The 18,359-nt window shown below is 35.7% G+C and overlaps 2 protein-coding genes across 3 annotated transcripts; one reads left to right on the top strand and one right to left on the bottom strand.

The window, feature by feature from the left end:
• The first annotated feature begins 1,835 nt into the window (after nt 1-1,835).
• LOC103935391 lies at nt 1,836-4,334 on the top strand. Its single transcript, XM_009345154.3, has 5 exons — nt 1,836-2,335; nt 2,429-2,562; nt 3,549-3,696; nt 3,796-3,902; nt 4,029-4,334. Exons 1-5 carry the CDS (start codon nt 2,080-2,082, stop codon nt 4,068-4,070), a joined length of 687 nt encoding a protein of 228 aa, XP_009343429.2. The 5' UTR covers nt 1,836-2,079; the 3' UTR covers nt 4,071-4,334.
• An 11,664-nt stretch (nt 4,335-15,998) lies between these two features.
• LOC103935390 (homeobox-leucine zipper protein HAT5) lies at nt 15,999-18,119 on the bottom strand. 2 transcript variants are annotated; one of them, XM_048587893.1, is made up of 4 exons: nt 17,635-18,119; nt 16,794-17,188; nt 16,676-16,699; nt 15,999-16,639 (listed from the first exon to the last, which is right to left on the bottom strand). In XM_048587893.1, the coding sequence occupies exons 1-4, from the start codon at nt 17,768-17,770 to the stop codon at nt 16,256-16,258; spliced, it is 939 nt and encodes a 312-aa protein (XP_048443850.1). In that variant the 5' UTR covers nt 17,771-18,119; the 3' UTR covers nt 15,999-16,255. The 2 variants fall into 2 exon arrangements, with proteins under 2 accessions (XP_048443850.1, XP_009343428.2); XM_009345153.3 differs by having other exon boundaries at nt 15,999-16,699; nt 17,635-18,118.
• Between the last annotated feature and the right edge of the window lie 240 nt (nt 18,120-18,359).

Raw genomic sequence — 18,359 nt, 5'->3', positions numbered from 1 at the left:
CTCCTGTGTCAAACAGGCAGCTCGTGTCATGGTAGAGGCACGTGAGGGGGAGCATTGTGTGCACAACAAGTGTCATGGCGACTGGCGATCGGTACTAGGGTTGGTTCGTTCGACGAGCCTACAGCTCGGAGTGCACGGGATTAGAGTGAAGTGCGTCTTACCGAACGCGCCAGCCATGCACGCCGTTGACTTGCAACGCGCGAGGGAATCAAGTGGAGAAATTTTTAGTTGTGATTGGAACACAAGTGGTACATCACGTGTTTTAATAGAAGTTGTGAGAAATTTTATTTTTTAAGTTATTAATTTTTAACACACATATCCCACCATTTATATAATAACATATGATGCACCATCCCGTATACCAATCACACTGAAAAATCTCTCGAATCAAATGGAGGTAGTGAGGCAGGTGTGTGAGAAGTCTGCGTCCTTAAAGGGGGTTGTGCTGACGGCGAGGCATGTGGCAGAGGCGGCGCTGTTTCTTGCTGGTGAAGATTCTGAGCTTGTGACTGGACATGATATGATGGTGGATGGTGGCTTTATTTTCTGCATGATTATGCTCTTCTTGGTTTCCCCATTATGATCTGCGTGAGTGTTAGGATCAATAGTGGGCTTTGTATTTGTATTTGTGCTTTCGGTTTTGTTGAATGGGTTTCTTTTTTCTTATTTGCATAGAAAAGAATGGGCTTCGTTTGAGTGGATGTGTAACAAATTTCTTTCCTTTCTAATGTAAAAGTATTTTCAATCATGTTTTTTTTTTTTATTTAAATTTAATTAAAAATAAAAACATTATAAAGTAACTTAGATATACTTTATCTATTTATCTATTTATTTTGATACAACGATATTCTACTTTGAGCGGAAGTGGTATTGTGCTAGGCCAAACAATGAATCAATCAATAATTAGTTATCGAACTCAACAAGAATAATATAAGCCTTTGTTATCTTTGTGAGTCGCATCTAAGACCTTTTATTGAGGAATACCAAGCTCTTTATAAAATTTCTATTTTAACCTTGTTTAAGGGATCATAACGAGAAAAAGCCAATAGAATAAGGGCTTGTTTGGAAATGTTTTTAAAATGACTAAAAGCCTTTAGTGAAAAAAAAAATTTCAAAGCAATTCCTAGTAAAAATGCAAGTGAATTTAGAAAGCATTTGAAGTGTTTTCTGCTATAAGCACATAACTAGTGTTTAGTAAAGTTTTTTGGAACCCAAAAATCGTTTTTAATCATTTTAAAACCACTGCAAAGTAAACCCCATATTGTGTACCTAAAATAATATAATAGTCATTAATGTTGAGTCATTAGGAGTACACATTCTTAAGGTTTTGCTATCATAGAAAGCATAGTTGGAGTTGAATTTTTCTAAACTTCTAAATCTTATCTAGAGAGCACATTAAAAATGCTCTAATAATGCATATTCAACTCGTAACACATGAAAGAGGAATCATGCCCCCATTGAGTAATTAATCATAGTGCTTTGGTTAATCACGTTTTTTTGTGTGTACAAGCTATGTTAGGGAGGAGAATTAAAATCGAGATTTCAAGTGCATTAGAAAATATTCTTAACTAGTTGAATTACACGTCTCTTTTTACTTAATTACAATCAAAGATGAAGGAATTGAAACACTGCAAGAGGTTTTTAAAAGCTCGAAGTGCATCTTGGTGCTAAGTCTTTTTATTTTTTTTATTTTCAAGTGCCAATAAAAATGCGCTGCCGCCCAATATTCATAAGAATCCTCAACTCCCCTTCTACAGAGGCACGAAGGGGTTCGGGTGCTTTTTTTTTTTTTTTTTTTTTAAGAAAGAGAAAACTGCGAAGTCTTTAAAAAAAGTTCATGATAACATTATATATAATTTTTCTTCTTAGAAATGTTATCTGTATATATGGAGTTGTCAGTTGTGTGGCAAATTGCCAACAAAAATGGCCTTTCGACTTCACCAAAAGACCACTTGATTCGAAAAATCTGGTCTCTCTGACTCTCTCTGTCTCTCTGACCTTTTTCATCGTCCTAAAGAAAATCATATTCATATCCATCTCTGGAGCAATTGGAAGAGAAAGAAACATCCAATAGAAATAATGGGCATGCAGCTGATGAGGACTTCTAGATTTCATCACCATCTTCTTCATCCCGAAAGCACTTCTACCCCTCCCACAAAAGCACTTTTTGGTTTAGGACATGTCAACAGCAGAAGCATAGTAAACATCAAAAGAAGAAATCAAATTTATGGGATTGTGGCTTCAAGCAATTTGGCTTCACCACTATGGGACAGCTGGAAGCCTGAGAAGGGTTCGGCTGCTCCTTCTCTCAGTGACATTATCTGGCCTTCTGCAGGTAATTAGAATCATAAAGATTAATATTATAAATAATAATACCAATTAATCATGTGTTTAGATGCATTAATGATGAGCATTTGGTGAAAAATAGGGGCTTTTGCAGCAATGGCAATATTGGGGAGGATGGATCAGATATTAGCACCAAAAGGAATGTCAATGACAATGGCACCTTTAGGGGCAGTATCTGCAGTCCTCTTTGCCACTCCTTCCTCTCCTGGTGCTCGGGTATTAAACTTGTTCTACTTTCTGAGGTTTAAATCAGGAGAGATTCTTGCATATAAAGTGTTGATATATTTATGTTTCTGTATCACTCATCACGTGATTTATGTAATGATATAAATTACATTAAAGATATATTTTCAAGTTTATAACACTTATCACGTGACTTATAAAATGTTATGGTAAAATGTGCATGACATATTTCAGGTGACACACAAATTTTTCCTAAAATTACCCATGACTCTTTGTTCTTTGATAATCTATTTGCTGAATATGAGCCATAAGTTGCTTTGTTCTCCTTCAAGCCTAGACTGCCTTTTTTGAGTAGTGAGTCAATGGTAGACACGAGTACATGTATACAATTGGCACAACTCCAGCTGTATGGACCCAACATGATGAAAATGGAAGATAGCAAAATTAAGTCCAGATTTTCTTGAAGTTCCTTATTAGGACTTATTTTGATCCAAACTTTTAATTGTTCTGGACTGTTCATTTAGGAAGTTGAAAATTTAATGGGGGAAATGTCAATAAGTCATAGATGTTTTGTATATGAGTTTGCCAATCTATAGAACTCTTGTAAGAATTTGCAAGTCAAGTAATTAAGATTGTTTATTCATACACATGAGATCCTCTTTTCAAAATTCAAATACCCAATCTTCCTTACGCTTAGTCTTTTTGTATGTGAAAAGACCTATATACCTAGGTCAAATAAAGGGTTAAACGTATATTACAAAGTCATATGAAAGGGTCAAATAAAGGGTTAAACGTATATTACAGAATCATATGAAAGGGTCGAACTTAAATTCATCTTGGCCGAAAAATGACCAACAGAGTTAGATTTGTTCGACTTAGATTTGATGGTTAAACAAATTTGCTATTTTTCAAAAGGGGTAATTTCAATTTTTGTGTCATTCCCCAATTAAATTTAAGATAATCAAAAGCATATATAGCCTATTGAAATTACACACTAATTCTCCCTTGTGGTTTTGCAGAAGTACAATATGTTCATGGCACAAATAGGTTGTGCAGCAATTGGTGTACTAACATTTTCCACATTTGGCCCAGGATGGCTTGCTAGGTGCGTTGCCCTAGCTGCATCCGTTGCTTTCATGATTTGCACACGTTCCACACATCCACCTGGTAATTCCTGCTACCTCCTATCCAACACAAAATTCTCATTAATCTCTTTTTTCTGCTACTAAAATCAGGTGCACAACTTATTCTGTGTTAAATTTGCAGCTGCAAGCTTGCCTTTACTCTTCATCGATGGAGCTAAGTTCCATAACTTGAGTTTCTTGTACGCTTTGTTCCCAGGCGCCGCCGGATGCGTTCTTCTTTGCTTGATTGTAAGTACTCTTACACTAATTACTCCTAGCAAATTGCAAAACTTGTCTGCTTATTTGTTCTGAACACATTTCAACACTTTTAGTATGCAATGGCTGATCTCACTAATTATCTCGATGTTTCTGCAGCAAGAAATAGTGTTATACTTGAAGGAAAACTTCAAATTTTGATCATCTGGAAGCAAACACATGCTTGGCTACTCACATAGTTGGAGACATCGTACATTCCTTCATCTCAAGTTCAATATTGAAGGAAATGCACCAATACTATAGAAATGAAAAACAAAACTCGAATACAACTAAAGGTCAACAAGTCTTGGGTTCGACTGCACCCGAATCTCCTTAGGGACATATGAAATTAAGTCCGAAGGAGTTTGTTGCCCACAATTATATTGTAGTTCTATTCTAAAATGTGATCTAAATTATTCTCCTCTACACCAAGATTGTGGTCCTAAATCCTAAAAGTGGTGCATTGATGGTTCTAAGGTTCTTAAATTGATGCGAGGAAATATCTACTTGCCATATGGTCCATGACTCCATGAAAGTAAATTCATTTTGCTTTAATTAGTCCAATATCAAATATTGATTTTGGGGCTTAACATCAATGGTTGATACATGCAATTCATCAAATTGATCAAAGATTGTAATTTCATGGAGAGATTTTTCAATGTGCTGGAAACATGGTCCGGTACAGCGCGTATCATAATATAAATGGTTGGATATTTGAAAAAAAAAATTACAACCACTTGTATTATGACACTTAGTGTATAAGATTGTGTTCCCGGTACATTGAAAAATATCTCAACTTTTAGGAGTTTGTTGCCCACAATTATATTGTAGTTCTATTGTAAAACGTGATCTAAATTTATTCTCCTCTACACCAAGATTGTGGTGCTAAATCCTAAAAGTAGTGCATTGATGGTTCTAAGGTTCTTAAATTGATGTGAGGAAATATCTACTTGCCGTATGGTCCATGACTCCATGAGAGTAAATTTATTTTTCTTTAATTAATCCAATATCAAATATTGATTTTAGGGCTTAACATCAATGGTTAATACATACAATTCATCAAATTGATCAAAGATTGTAACTTCATGGAGAGATTTTCCAATGTGTTGGAAACAAGGCCTGATACATCGACACATCGCGTATCATAATATAAATAGTTGAATACTTGAAAAAAAAATTACAATCACTTGTATTATGACACTTAGTATATAGGACCATGTTCCTGGCAAACTGAAAAATATCTCAACTTCATCAGTGTTTTCTTGCATGCAATAGAGTTGTGCCCACAACATGATCATGGACTTTTGGGGTTAAAATGGAGGCTAACAAGAAAACTATCATCATCTAATTATATACAAAGGCCTGACAACTTCCAATGCTTCCTCCTACATAGGTTGATTTTTGTTTTGTTTTGTTTTTTTTTTTTTTTTTTTTTTTTCGGTTAAGAATGAAACTCACTCCTAAAAGTTTAGTGGATATGAAACAGATAAAGAGTAATTTAATTCCACGTCTAAATAAATATCTTGTTTTTATATTTACATGTAAAGAATGCAGACGCAATATGTTTAAGTACAAATAACATATTTTTGATGTAAACTAAAGAGAATTAAAACAAACTCTTATATAACACAATTCATTTCCAATTTAATCAAATCTAAAGGGCAAAGGTAAAGCTGAACATCAACTTAGTTTTAAAAATACACTTGTTGAAAGAGATTTAAAACTTTGATCGAATACAACTTTCCCAACATTAATTCTATATGTACGTATGAGATTGAGTAAGAGAAAAAAAAGGATTAAAAGCCTCCCTAGCTTTATAGCTCTCTCAGTCAACTAATTCAATAGTCCGCAAACAAATTTACTAAATCCAAATGACATTCTTGATGATAAAATAGAATTATGAGTCTCCAACAATGATTCGAATAATGATAAAGAAATTTTTTAGTTCAATTATCCATCTTAACGATAAAAACCAAAAATTGAGCAAACTCTAGTGAGTTTGACTCATAGTGATCAAACTCTATTGGATGAGTTTGATTTGTGTCTATTTAACAAATAGATTTCAAAATTTAAATTCAAAATCAGTTATAGATATGATGTTGAGCATTATCATCAATTGGAAGTGGTAAGTGAAAATATTTAAGAAAACAAAAAAAAGGTGCAAGAAGAAGTAGGATGGGGGCCTATAGATAAGGATTCTCTCCTTTTTTTTTTTTTTTTCCTCCCTTTTCTTTTTCTCCTATTTGAACAGTTACGGTTAAACCATATTAACATCTTATATTAATTTTTTATATAAAAAACGAAATAAAAAAAATGTAAGAAGAGAAGATGGAATGGAATAGAAATGTGAGATAATCATAATTCGGAGCCTATAGGCACGTGAGAAATGGACCATAGAAAGCAACGCCACACGGTGACATAAAACTGATGGGAGACCATCGTACATGGACAGATGCGTCCACTCCATATCCTCTGCTTCCTGGGCCCCACTGGGCCCACTTCATACGTCCTTCCATTCTATTTCTTAAAAATTGCAGGTGGTGGGACCCACTTAACTTTTGACCTGATCATCATCCAATCAGGGCCGTGGATATTACGCCACGTATAGGAAGGCTTCGACGTCGGGTGGTGTCCAACGAGCTGGAAGATTCCGAGGGGGGACGCTGTCTTTTAACGTGATGCCTTTGGACGAGATCCGAGCATCGCAGCTGTACACGTGTGCACGACACGTCGAAACCCAAGCAGCTAGGGTTTTGAACGTCGGTGGAAAATCTCTCCAATAAAGCCTCGTGATTCGAGAACGAGGGGCACTTGGCATGCTATATATGGCTCATTTTTTTTAGTGCCGTAAGATATGGGAATGTAAGTGACAAAATCTTCTTTTACAATATGCTTTATGTTGCATTGTTGAAAGAAAAAGACTGATCGACCCGAAAAAAAAGAAAAGAAAAGAAAATGACTGCTCGGTATATGTGTATGGATCGAAGATGGAGATAACGAGAAATGACTTTTAATCCGACAGAGAGTGTTGTAACCATGGAACGATATTCTAATATAAATTATATGATCTATATGATATAAGAGAAGTATAATTTTTGAATTTGAGTATACAAGTTACGTAATTAATTGTTTTGTTTAATTGTAGTGGGCATTGTTAGACTCTTGATAAAATGATCACCATGTAAGTGAAAAAGTTTTCAGTGAGACGGAATGTATTTTCGGCACACTAAACAATACTTCCATAATGAAAGATGGCTTGCACTGTGAATTCATGCAAATTTTACGAATTTATGTCTCAAACCGAAGCTCTTTAGTTGACTCGAACACATTATACTTTAAAGTCCTCTTTGTGCGGATTAAATGGACTTTCATTCTAACTAAAATACGCAAATACATAAATATATATAGAAGCTCTTTAGTTGACTCGAACACATTATACTTTAAAGCTCTCTTTGTGCGGATTAAATGGACTTTCATTCTAACTAAAATACGCAAATACATAAATATAATATATATATATATATATATATTTGTGTATGTATAAATATATTATCTTTTTGGATGGGGTAGGTGAGCTGAACAAACGTTTCTTACAACTGTAGCCTATAAAATTTTGCATGCGTAATATTCATTTTTATATAATTTAATGAGATGACTTGAGTTACAATCCTTTTGATTTTTTATTAGTTTTCAATCAAACACAAGCTTTAATTAAAAATGAGAACACTCCAAAACCCTAGGGAAAATTTGCCAAATTAAAAAAATAAAGAAAAAGAAATGAGCCTATGGAAACCTCTTGGCTAAATCATGGATTAAAGGGACTTTTGTACCATGTTAAATCACTCGAGTTATGTCAAATATTTTTTTTAAGGATAATGTTAGGGAGACTAAATTTTTAATTAAATTTGTAAATCAAATGATCTGTCACCAATACGAAATAAACACGTTAATCAATACTTATGTAATAATCTAATAATCAACAACCACATTATTTGGTTTAAAAAATTTAATCTCTCTAGCATTATTCATTTTTTAAATAAGGAATCCAATTGCCAATGGTGAATTGGTAGCAATTTCAGTGGTCATATTCGATACTGGAGATATGAGTCCTACTCTCCTAAGGTCTTTATTTTAAGGACCTGAAGACCAAATACATATTAGTCACAAGATTATGTTAGTTTAAAGCCAAATGTTTAAAAAAATTACAACTTAATAAATCAAAACAAGAAAATGATATTACTAATCGTTCATGAATTTTAAGTTTGTCTTGGTTTATTAAGTTGTTAAATATTATAAGCCTTGAGATATATATACTAATATAATCTTGTGACTAATTAATATGGTTTTGATCCTTATAAATCCTTAAAATGAGAACTTTAGAAGAGCAGGATTGTTGCAGATTTTAATATTAAACTTTAGAGTATGAAAGAGAAGTTAAACGACGCGTGACAGAGATGCTTTGCAATGATTATCAAATTGCTTCTTCAAGTTTCTAATTCTGTCATGAATTGAGAAGAGGAAGCAACCGCATTCTCGACTTGGCTAAATATTAGCTAAAGAACATACATTAGGCTTATAAGGATATGATTGCATCAAAAGTTGGCTTCCTTTTGATTTCCTAATGAATTCCAATTCCTATGGTTTGAAAATGAGAAACTTATATTTAGTTATGGCTGCTCGAATAAGACAGTTCTCCAAATGAGCAATGATTTGAACAAATTCGAATGTGAGATCAAAATATAGGAGATCTCACGTTTTAATAGAGGAGATCTCATATTTTTGTGAGATTTGTAAACATATGACGTGGCTCGAGTGTCCTACACAAGTTTTCTCTCTTAATTGGCAATGAAGGAGAATTTCCATTGCGCTAAGGTTGAAAATCATAAGATTTTGCATTGTTAAGTTTCAAAATAAAATTATTCACACATCTACTGATGACTTTAGGCCCTTTACACTACTTCAGGTGAGCGTGATACCTATTATAGGAACCAAACATTTTATTTCTATAAAATCACTGCTACACTAATGTGAGTTCAATATATTGGTAGCACCTCGAGTTTGATATATTGAACTTAGGAGTCTAATATTCTAAACTCATGATTTCAATAAATTTGTATCACTCAAATTTTTTGACCTATTGTAAAAATATGATACATCTATGAGCTAAATATATTGGTATTACACTCACTTTTTTCGGCCTAGATCTTGTTGATCACATTTAATAAAAAGATGATCACTTTACTCATAGGAAATTTATCGAACACAAAGGAAAATGATGTGCCTCCCTAATGTATCTAAAAAAACTGTAAAAACTTTCTGCCTGGATTTGAAATGCATGTGGTCTTTCAACCGATCCCTTTCATTGCCCAAGCAAAAAGGATAAGTTGGTGGACATTGCACACCCCTATTTTTTGTGGCACAAGTTGTAGTTCCCAATAAACAAAAGCACCATTAAGGTGCTCGTTGCTAACTTGAAAGTATGATCAAATTTGCTAAACAAATCACGCAAGATAAGTTCCTCCAACACACTTAACCTTATTGCCAATTTGGCCAAGATCATAGTTCTCAACATAGAGATATTTTTTAAGTGTACCAGTAACACGAGATGGTATGTATTATTAAACAAATGGTAAGATATTTGTATTAAAAAATTACTAATTTAAAAATAAAACTTTCTTCCACTTATATAATGACAAATAATGTTTACATGTGTTCTTGAGTAAAAAAAAAAAAATATATATATATATATATATATTGTTATAGAGTTAGAATGCCCACTCGAAAGAATGCCCAAAGACTTAGTAATAGTGAATAATAGTGTTTGATACTTTCAAAAGTATCATCATTGTATTTTGATGGTTGTAGTTACGAGGGTCGCTCTATAAATAGAGCACTCCATCTATTATCAAATGCACTGCAAAAGAAAGCAAGAGAAATAATATCAATATCCCTCCCTCTCTTTATCTGCCATCCCTTTTTATGTTATAGCTACTAAAGTCATAGTGTGATATTTTGCACCTGCTTCGCTCCTGTCCTTAGAATATATCTCTAACTTTTGTCTATTTATAACACCTTATCAGCACGACTCTCTAACCTTTAATCGTTCACATCTCCCTTCACCGAAAGATGAATTGACATCGCCCTTCACCGAAAGAAGAACTCACCTTATCAGCACGACTCTCTAACCTTAAATAGTTCACATCTTCCAAGGGCTCGCTATGAATGGACTCATCTAATGATCCAAGATTTCAAGTCAGTGGCTAAGTACAATTTTATGCTGGAAAAGACTTTCAGCACATTTCATGCCTCTAATGTGCTCCTGCAGTGGCAGTATAGAGTACGAGGCTTCGCTGAATACAACCAACTGATATATGTGCTTTTGGTAGTTGAACAAAACAATGAGCTCTTGATGAAAAATCATCAGTCCCGACCTACTGAATCTGCATCATTCCCAGAAGTGAATGCTGCCTCTCTTGAAGTGAACGCCACATTCTCTGGTGGCGATAATCATAAACGACGACGTGACCATAAGTGAGGTTGGTGGAACAGGAAAGGCAAGATTCCAATGCAAAATTCAGGCCCGAACTTTAAAAATGGAAATCGCCACAAAGGCAAAGCTCGTATGAACAATGCTCCTAAAAACTCTGATGAAGCTTGTCATAAGTGTGGTGGCGATAGGCACTGGGCGCATACCTGTCATACCCCAAAACATCTGGTAGATCTATATCAAGCCTTCCTCGAGGAGAAGGGTGTCGAGACTAATTTCCTCGACCAGGCTAGACTAATGCATATACCTGATCCAGTGTGCGACTTATCAAGACAGTTGAACACAACCCACTTAGATGTCTCGGACTTCATTGTCGAAAGGGGGAATGAAGTGTATCGGTCCGACTAAATCATTTATATTTGATGTACTTTTATTATTCTGAACTTGTAGTTTAAAAACTCGCATTTCAATAAAAGAGGCATTTAAATTTCTAAGTTGTTTTTAACCGTGATCCCCTTTACTCAGAAACATGCATAAAAGTTATGGTTATTCTCAAAACATAAGAAATGACAGAGATATTTGTCTTGCAGACAATGCAACCACACGTACAATACTTCGTGATCAAAAGTATTTCTCAAGTTTGATGCTTACAAGAGTAAGGGTAACAACAATATCAGGTCAATCAGATGTAATTGAAGGCTTAGAAAAAGCCCATATTATATTACCAAATGGAACAATATTGTCCATACATAACGCATTGTATGCTACTTGATCCATTCGAAATTTATTGAGTTTCAAAGATATACGTTTAAATGGATGCCACATTGAAACAAAAAGTGCAGAAAATGTGAAGTATCTATACATTACCTCCAATGATACCCAGAAACGTATATTGAAGAAGTTGCGTGGTTTGTCGAGTGGATTGTATTATACATATATAAGGACAATCGAATCACATGCTGTCATGAAACATAATTTCATTGATTCAAAAGATTACATGCTTTGGCCTGACCGTTTGGGTCATCCAGGATCCATCATGATGCGTAGGATCATTACCAACTCTAACAGACATCCATTATTAAGCAGAGACATTGCTATCTCAAATAATAACCCTTTCAAGGCTTGTTCTCAAGAGAAGTTGGTAATTAGACCATCACAACTAAAGATTGATGCTGAATCCCCATCATTTTTGCAAAAAAATTCAAGGGAATATTTGTGGACCTATTCAACCATTTTGTAGACCATTTTGATATTTTATGGTTTTGGTTTATGCATCTACCCGATGGTCACATGTTTGTCTTTTATCTACTCAGAATGTAGCTTTTGCGAGACTTCTTGCTCAGACAATCAAGTTACAAGCACAGTTCCCAGATTATCCCATTAAGTCAATTCGACATGATAATGTTGGTGAATTTACATCTCAAACCTTTGATGATTACTGCATGACATTGGGCATTGATGTTGAATACCCTGTTCCTCATGTCCATACTCAAAATGGTTTAGCAAAAGTATTGATCAAGCACCTTCAGTTAATGGCTCGCACTCTGCTTATGAAAACAAAATTGTCAGTTTCTACATGGGGACATGTCATCTTACATGTTGCATCATTGATTCGATTGAGACCTATAGGCAACCACCAATACTCCTCAGTACAACTCATGTTTAGACATCACCCAAACATTTCACATTTACGAGTTTTTGGTTGTGCTATTTATGTGCCTATTGCACCGCTGCAACGCACTAAAATGGGACCTCAACGTAGACTGGAAATTTATGTGGGTTTTGATTCACCATTTATCATTAGATATTTGGAACCCCTGACAGGTGATATGTTTATAGCTCGTTTTGTTGATTGTCACTTTGATGAGACAGTCTTCTTGTTGTTAGAGGGAGAAAAGACCGTTCTAGAAGAATGGCAAGAGCTGACTTAAAAATTAAGTGAAAATGATCGTTCATCTTCAAAGTATTGCCAATCAAATACCAGATGCATTTAATGATGCTATGAAAGTGACAAAATCACATATACCAACTGCAAATGCACCTGCAAGAATTGATGTCCCTGTTGAACAAAATAAAGTGGCAGCGAATGATTCATCTGGTGCACGCCTGAAGCGTGGTAAACCCCTAGGTTCAAAAGATTCAGCCCCTCGAAAGAGAAAGACAAAGGCACAGCTGAATCCAAATGAAATCATTCAGGAAGAGAAAATGAATGAAAAATCCGCAATTTATGATTCTGTACTTCCAGAAAAAGAAAATGTCCTTGATGAGACACATGTCCCTGAAGAGACAGTAGTACATGAGTCATGAAAGCAAAGAAATTTCCATAAATTATGCATGTACAAATGAATTGTGGGATCAGAATGAAATAATCATCGATGATATATTCACATTCGCAGTAGCCATTGAAATCATATTAAGTGACGATATTAAGCCTCGCTCTGTTGATGAATCCAAATAAATACAAGATTGGCCTAAGTGGAAAGATGCAATCCAGGCAGAATTAAATTCTTTGGAAAGGCGAAGTGTTTTTTTACTGGTAGTCCAAACTCCGCTTGATGTAATTCCCGTGGGTTACAAATGGGTATTCACAAGAAAACGCAATGAGAAAAACGAGATTGCAAGATACAAAGCATGACTCATTGCATAAGATTTTTCACAAAGACCTGGAATTGATTATGAGGAGACATATTCTCCTGTAATGGACACAATTACGTTTCGTTACTTAATAAGTTTAGTGGTTTCAGAAAAGCTTGATATGCGACTTATGAATGTCATCACTGCGTATCTATATGGAGAATTAGATACTGACATATACATGAAGGTCCCAGAAGGACTTAAGTTGCCTGAAATAACTAACAAACCATGAGGTATGCTCTCGATCAAATTAAGACGATCATTTTATGGGCTGAAACAATATGGACGAATGTGGTATAATCGCCTTAATGAATATTTGATCAAAGAAAGATATATTAACAATGTCATTTGCCTTTGTGTGTTCATTAAGAAATCCAATTCTGGATTTGCTATAGTGGCAGTATATGTTGATGATATGAACCTAGTTGGAACTCCTAAAGAGCTCAATAAAACTGTTGAATATCTGAAAAGTGAATTTGAAATGAAAGACCTCGGGAAAACAAAATATTGTCTCGGTCTGCAGATTGAGCATTGTGTTAATGGAATTTTGGTCCACCAATCAGCTTACATTAAAAAATCCTGAAGTGATTTGGTATGGACAAAGCTTATCTACTCAGCACACTAATGGTCGTTTGTTCTTTGGATATTAAGAAGGATCCATTCTGTCCAAAAGAAGATGATGAAATGGTCATTGGTCCAGAAGTACCATATCTGAGTGTAATACGTGCTTTATTGTACTTAGCACAATGTACTAGACCATATATAGCTTTTTTAGTTAACTTGTTAGTAAGGTATAGCTCTACTCCAACAATGCGTCATTGGAAATGAGTCAAAGATGTTTTGCGATACCTTCGTGAGACAACAAACATGAGTCTCTTTTACTTAGGAAAATCCACAAATGATCAGATTCTTACTGGATATGCAGATACTGGTTTCTTCTCTAATCCGCATAAAGCCCGCTCACAAATTGGATATGTGTTCACTAATGGAGATACATTAATCTCATGGCGCTCAACAAAGCAAACATTAGTTGCTACGTCTTTAAATCACTCAGAAATACTTGTTTTACATGAAGCAAATCAAGAATGTTCCTGGTTAAGATCAATGATCCATCATATCTGAAATTCATGTGGTCTACCTTCGAAGACAAACAATCCAACTGTTATCCATGAAGATAATGCAGCCTGTGTTGTCCAAATGAAGGAAGGATTCATTAAGGGCGATAAGACTAAACACATATCGCCAAAGTTTTTCACTGCACATGAGCTTCAAAAGGCTAAAGTTATTGAAGTCAGACAAATCCGTTCCAATGAAAATCTGGCAGACCTATTCACCAAGTCTCTACCAAAGTGCACGTTTCAGAAGTTAGTGCAGAGTATCGGATTACGTTGACTTACCAATCAGCTAAATTTGAAGAATGCAGAATCAATGAGAGATAAATATCAGGGGAAACATCCATGATACATGCTTGTTGTACTCTTTTTCCTTCGACTATGATTTTTCCCATAGGGTTTTTCCTATCAAGGTTTTAACGAGGCAACATAAGCATATTTAACACTATATCAATAATCCAGGTAAAGTTGTACTATTTTTCCTTCGCTATGGTTTTTTCCCACTGGGTTTTTCCTAGCAAGGTTTTAACGAGGCAACTGATGTTGATATGTGGGCATCTAAGGGAGAGTGTTATAGAATTAGTGGGTGAATGCCCAAAGACTTAGTAATAGTGAATAATAGTGTTTGATACTTTTAAAAGTATTATCATTATATTTTGATGGTTGTAGTTATGAGAATCGCTTTATAAATAGAGCACTCTTTCTGTTATCAAATGCACTGTGAAAAAAAAGCAAGAGAAATAAAATCAGTATCCCTCCCTCTCTTTATCTACCATCCATTTTTGTGTTATAAATACTAAAGTCATAGTGTGATATTTTGCACCTACTTCACTCCTATCCTTAGAAAGATTATCTCTCTAATTTTTATCTATTTATAATATATATATATATTCTCAATATGATAGAAGCAAGAACATCACTATCATTTGATTGGGTTGTGTGCCAAATTGTCTCTCTTTTTGTTTAATGGGACCCTGTCTAATCGATGTGATATCATAATCTTATATCACCCGTTGCTAACTTGAATTTCTAGATTAGTGTAGGGAAAAACACAAATTTCAAAATTCAATCTCGTTTAATGATAATAAATAAGATGATGAGCATATACCATACTAAATGATGATGAGTACAAATACACTCATCAAACAGTTTTGGTAGCGATATTCCCAAGAATCTAAACCCAAACGAAACCAAGATTGGAATACTGATTAGTGATTATATGGAAAGGATGAAGAATTATGAACTTTATGGTTAGCAACTTCTTGAGTTCTATATGTGGAAGAAAAAACTTCAGTCGAGCTGCTCTGTCACGATACCTCAAAGACACGCACAAGGAGACCCACCGATGGCAAAGGGTTTATTTTCCTTATTTGTGTCTTGAATGGGCGGACGCGGCAGGGCACCCCAACAGAAAATTTTCTCCTATGCCTTTTGGCCTCCACCGAAGAAAGGAAAGAAAAGAAAAAGTAGACGAATAAACAGAGAGAAAATAACATGGATGACTCACCATCATGAAGTTGACCCCCACAACATGAAAGAAAGAAAGAAAGATGGATGCTTGGCTTCGCTGAGCTTCACAAGAAATCTGTGCAACCAGATTTTATCGCTAGCAACATTATATACGTTTCGATAGGTATACATACATATATACATACACACAGACCAATCATCTGCGCGTCCCTCTTCTGGTTAAACATTCTGCAGCTCATTTTTAACTTCAAAAGTTTCTTGGTGTGCAAGAAACGGCAAGCGATATCGGGATAGAAGCATAAAGAGGAACTAGTAAGGGCTCGTGTTTAGAACTTGTTTCATGAATTTTTCAAATAAGAAGATGAAATGAGAGGGTTTTCCGTCAAGTTACATTCACAAGAGAATTTTATTTAATTACATGAATTGCATACAAAACTGGTCCATTAAACACTAATTTAAGATCCCCATGAAATAAAAAAGGATTACAAATGGGGCAAAAACCACCATCTTTTGCTTTTGAAACCTAGTTCCCACCACCACATCTGGATCGGGGTGCGCCATTTTGCTTGGACTTATTCACACTTCTATGCCATACTTTAAACAAGAAGATAATAACCCGGGAATTCGAATTTTGCAGAAGAAACTTAGTAAGACCAGGACCAAAAGGCATGATCTTCCACCGGGAATCCGAAATTACAGGAATTTGCAGGCGTATCGGAGTAATCGACATCTTCAAGCTTTGGGAAGATGTATGGAGGCAGCAGGCTTTTGCTGAAGTTATCTTCTTCATCTTGGGAAAGGTCAGACTGCTCAGGTTCGAAAACGTACGAAGAATCACCAGGCTCCATGAGTGAAGAGTGAACTCCATCCGTGTAATATGGGCTGTCTGAATCAAATATATCACTCATGCCTGAACTATGATCTTCCTGCTTAGAGGCCACAGCTGAGACTTTTGATACTTCTGCTTCCGAGGCCGAGTCAGCAATTGGCTTCGGTGGCTGTTCTTGAGACAATTTGTTGGTATCAGATAGTTCTGAATTTCCTCTCACTTTCTCCTTGAGTTGCAGCTTGTCTGAGAGGACAAGAACCTGATGGCCAATTCAAACATATCATGTCAAATTCGATAGCAAAATACTACAAATGGAAAAACTAAGGCAGCCAATGACATATATTAATCGCTACCTCGGCCTTCAGTTTATCATTCTCTTTCGAAAGGCTTTCACAGTTAGCCTTGAGATTATTGTAGTTGGCTTGCAGCACCTCATAATCCTTCTCAAGGTGTTTTGTCTTCCACCTCGCCCGGCGGTTCTGGAACCATATGGCAACCTGCCGAGGCTGCAAGCCAAGGTCCTTTGCAAGCAGGACTTTCCTCTCTGGTTCCAGCTTGTTTTCCACATCAAAGCTTTTTTCGAGAAACCGGACTTGATCAGCGGTTAGCCGCCTCTTCTTCCCAGGTTGATGGGGATACTCATCCAAGTCATCTTCCCCGTTATCTTCGTGCTCATACTGGTGGAACAATGACCTATTCAATCCACTTCCCCCGCGAACATCTTCGAAACTCACCATCGATCTTGAACCTGAACAAGGTGTTATCTGTTAATTAGGAATACCATCTTCCAAAATATTACCACACACATGAACAACATCTTGCCACACAATTTTCCACTACAAATCATATGGATTATTTAAAATTGATGAGCATTATCAGCTCCGATCACAAAGTGTGTTTGTTATGGCTGTTGATTAATCTACGATTCCGGATTCCGAATTCCGAGATAATTAACATAACAATAACCAAACAGATGAACAGGGGCCTAGACTATGTGCAAATTTTAATCTTTGCTTAATTCAAACACAAGTTAAGCAGCAACATGCATATCTAGCATATTCATATATGCCAAAAGATCAAATATTTAAGGAAAAATCAGAAAACCCAGATCAGAAACACTAAAAAATTAGTGATAAATTAACCCAAATAATAAAAATCACAGAGAGAGTATACAAAGAGAGAGTGAAATAGTACCCAGAAAAGAAGAAGAGGAAGAATTTGATGACCCAGAAAGGAACACAGAATCAAGAGGCTCAGAACTCTTCTGGTTCTGAAGCAAAGCACTGAGGACGGACGAATTTCGGCCGCCGTAGACCCTCCCGCCGGCCATGTTTACAGTCAACACTCCGACGAATTAGTTTTGTATACTAGGCGTTTGTTAAGTTTCTGTAGAGAACATCACAGCTTTGTGTTTGAGAAGGTGAATGATCAGAAGCTCTGGGTTGGAAAGAATCACGCTTTGTGGCGGAAGAAGCTGGTGATGATGATTTCTGTGATGTGGGAAGTGTGGGAACAGCGGCTGCACACACCCATCACTCAGAAGAAGGAGAACTTGTGGGACTTTGAATTTGCAGGTGGTGGTGAAACAGTGGAGAACAAGAAGAGCTATGCAAATTGGGAAGTTTCAGAGAGAGGGAAGAGAGAGGGCAGAGAGAGTTTCTCTCTTTCTCAGAAGCGGAAGGTGATGGTGATAAATATAGTAAAAGCCATAAGGGGTTCCTGTTCGAGCAGAGGACAAAGATGGGGTAGATTACTATCCTGCCCTTCGTTATAAAGCATCAATTGTATAATCAAGGAGTTTTAGTTGCAATTTCGCATCATATTTAACTTTAACGATCGGAACTATTTATTTTTTAAGTTACATCTTATAGATTATTTATACAAAATTTTAACCCAATCAGAAATATTTGAGACATGTA

The sequence above is a fragment of a genome, unplaced genomic scaffold (genome assembly GCF_019419815.1).
Source record: "Pyrus x bretschneideri cultivar Hongxiangsu unplaced genomic scaffold, Pyrus_bretschneideri_v1 Contig27, whole genome shotgun sequence".
NCBI lineage: Eukaryota > Viridiplantae > Streptophyta > Magnoliopsida > Rosales > Rosaceae > Pyrus > Pyrus x bretschneideri.
This window is presented reverse-complemented; position numbering and strand designations above follow the sequence as displayed.

Coding starts and splice junctions, on each gene's coding strand:
- LOC103935391 (XM_009345154.3), top strand. CDS start 2,080: ATGGGCATGCAGCTGATGAGGACTTCTAGATTTCATCACCATCTTCTT. Junction 2,563..3,548: donor CTTCCTCTCCTGGTGCTCGG/GTATTAAACTTG, acceptor GTGGTTTTGCAG/AAGTACAATATGTTCATGGC. Junction 3,903..4,028: donor GCGTTCTTCTTTGCTTGATT/GTAAGTACTCTT, acceptor ATGTTTCTGCAG/CAAGAAATAGTGTTATACTT.
- LOC103935390 (XM_009345153.3), bottom strand. CDS start 17,770: ATGGCCGGCGGGAGGGTCTACGGCGGCCGAAATTCGTCCGTCCTCAGT. Junction 17,189..17,634: donor TTCCTCTTCTTCTTTTCTGG/GTACTATTTCAC, acceptor CACCTTGTTCAG/GTTCAAGATCGATGGTGAGT. Junction 16,700..16,793: donor ATGATAAACTGAAGGCCGAG/GTAGCGATTAAT, acceptor ATTGGCCATCAG/GTTCTTGTCCTCTCAGACAA.